The sequence below is a fragment of the Puntigrus tetrazona genome, chromosome 9 (assembly GCF_018831695.1).
Source record: "Puntigrus tetrazona isolate hp1 chromosome 9, ASM1883169v1, whole genome shotgun sequence".
Classification (NCBI taxonomy): Eukaryota; Metazoa; Chordata; class Actinopteri; order Cypriniformes; family Cyprinidae; genus Puntigrus; species Puntigrus tetrazona.
This window is the reverse complement of record NC_056707.1, coordinates 25,593,205-25,595,239: the sequence shown is the minus strand read 5'-3', so window position 1 is coordinate 25,595,239 and position 2,035 is coordinate 25,593,205. Positions and strand designations below refer to the sequence as shown.

Here is a 2,035-nt window from a genome sequence, read left to right as displayed (position 1 = left end):
TTTATGAATGGATTCGATGTGCAATGTTCTACTTCAGTAAATAAAGCAAAACTTACATATCAAATTAATTAGTAAAAATATTTCCAGAATAATTAAATACGATTTACATAGTGCAGAACAAAAAAGCAATAACGTATTGTGAACAAAAAATGCAATAATTTCTACGTAGAAAAAAGCATATTTTTTTTTTTTTCATTGTTCATTGTAACATTTATAATTCCTAATTAATATTTAATAAGGCTGTCAAATGACTAATCGCATCATAATATGGGTGTATACTCTGTATATTTATTATGAATAATATAAATACAAAATGCATGTATATATATATATATATATATATATATATATATAAATTATATATATATATATATAATTATATGTATATATATATATATTATATATATATATATATATATATATATATTTTAAATATTTTATATATTCTATATATATTTTAAATATTTTATACATTTATATATATATATATATATATATATATATATATATATAATATACATAATAAATATATATATATAATAAATATATATATATATATATATATATATATATATATATATATATATATATATATATATATATAAATGTATAAAATATTTAAAATATATATAGTGTATGTTTGTGTATTTATATATACAAAATAAATATACACAGCACACACATACTGTATTTAACGCACACAAAAATACTTCTTTTGGATGCGATTAATCATTTGACAGCACTAATATTTAAATTGCTGCTCAATTTCACACCACAGTTTTGCTTTGACGGTACAAACAATACCTTAACATCGAAATGAAATCGACGAAATGAAATACGAATGAAATGTCATATTCAATGGGAAAAAAAAAAAAACACATAAGACGGGCGTGACTTTATTTAGGAAACTAATGAAAAGCGATGTTACAAAGGGGACGATTATTATTGACGAAAGATTGTGATGATAAGCACTGAAGTTCAAAGCCAGACATGAGCAGGTTTTGATGTTTCTTGGGAGGAAGTCAAACTCACCGTCGCTGTCGTAGTACGCTCCGAGCCAGACGCTCATCCTCCCTTTCCACACAGAAGGGCTGTACTTCACGATGAAGTCGTTCTCCTCTGCACTTTTCACAGTCAGGAGATCTAGAGACGTAGAGGGAGGTTAAACCGTACCATGTCGGGCGCAGATAACCAGCGTGTCAGTGTGTTACGGTTCACACGTCACCATATCCTCGGCACGCGCGTCTTTCGCGTCTTGAACGAAGTAGCTTTTGGCCACGTCCTCTTCTCCGTGGACGAAGTGGTAGCAGTTGAAGTTGAACGGCAACCACGTGCGGCCATCTGCAGGACAGTCTGAACACACAGGCTTCAAAATGAACAGAGACTCTACATCCCTGTCGTTGTACTCTTCTGCTTTAAACTGTTCAGTGCTTTGATGCAACCTGTGATTGATTGATTGATTGAAAGCTATTCTATTACACTTTGGTTCCAGTTTCCTGCATGCATCTTGCGGAAAATCACGAACGTCAAACATGCACAGCAAAAACTATCAGCAAGCTGTTACAGTCACAGTTTCTCAAACGTTCTGAAAAAAAACATCTATAATGCTCTTTAAAAATAATTCACACAGCTCACTATATAATGCATTAATATCATTAGAATAACCGTTTCATTCTTAAATCAAACACAGGGTCAAGCAATAGTTTTTAAATAACATGAAAATAATAAATAACGTCTAAAGTATGTTAATATATATATATATATATATATATATATATATATATATAAAATTATGTATATATATATATATATATATATATATATATATATATATATATATATATATATAATATATATATATATATATATATATATATATATATATATATATATATAAATATAAATATATATATATATATATATATATATATAAAGCTCAGAAATCGTGTGTACATAATTTATATGCTGTTTAAATTTATAAATTTAATTTATGCATTTTTCATTTTTATGTAACTACAAAAAAAAGATTTATCGA

At 26.8% G+C, this 2,035-nt stretch overlaps 1 protein-coding gene across 1 annotated transcript in view; it reads right to left on the bottom strand.

Moving 5' to 3' along the window:
- LOC122351181 (CD302 antigen-like) overlaps positions 1-1,669 on the bottom strand; it is a 5,156-nt gene extending 3,487 nt beyond the window's left edge. The window contains 3 exon segments of the mRNA XM_043248070.1: positions 1,033-1,143; positions 1,226-1,241; positions 1,244-1,669. Of these exon segments, the coding sequence (XP_043104005.1) occupies positions 1,033-1,143; positions 1,226-1,241; positions 1,244-1,534 (418 nt within the window). The 5' untranslated portion in view covers positions 1,535-1,669.
- Positions 1,670-2,035: the final 366 nt, after the last annotated feature.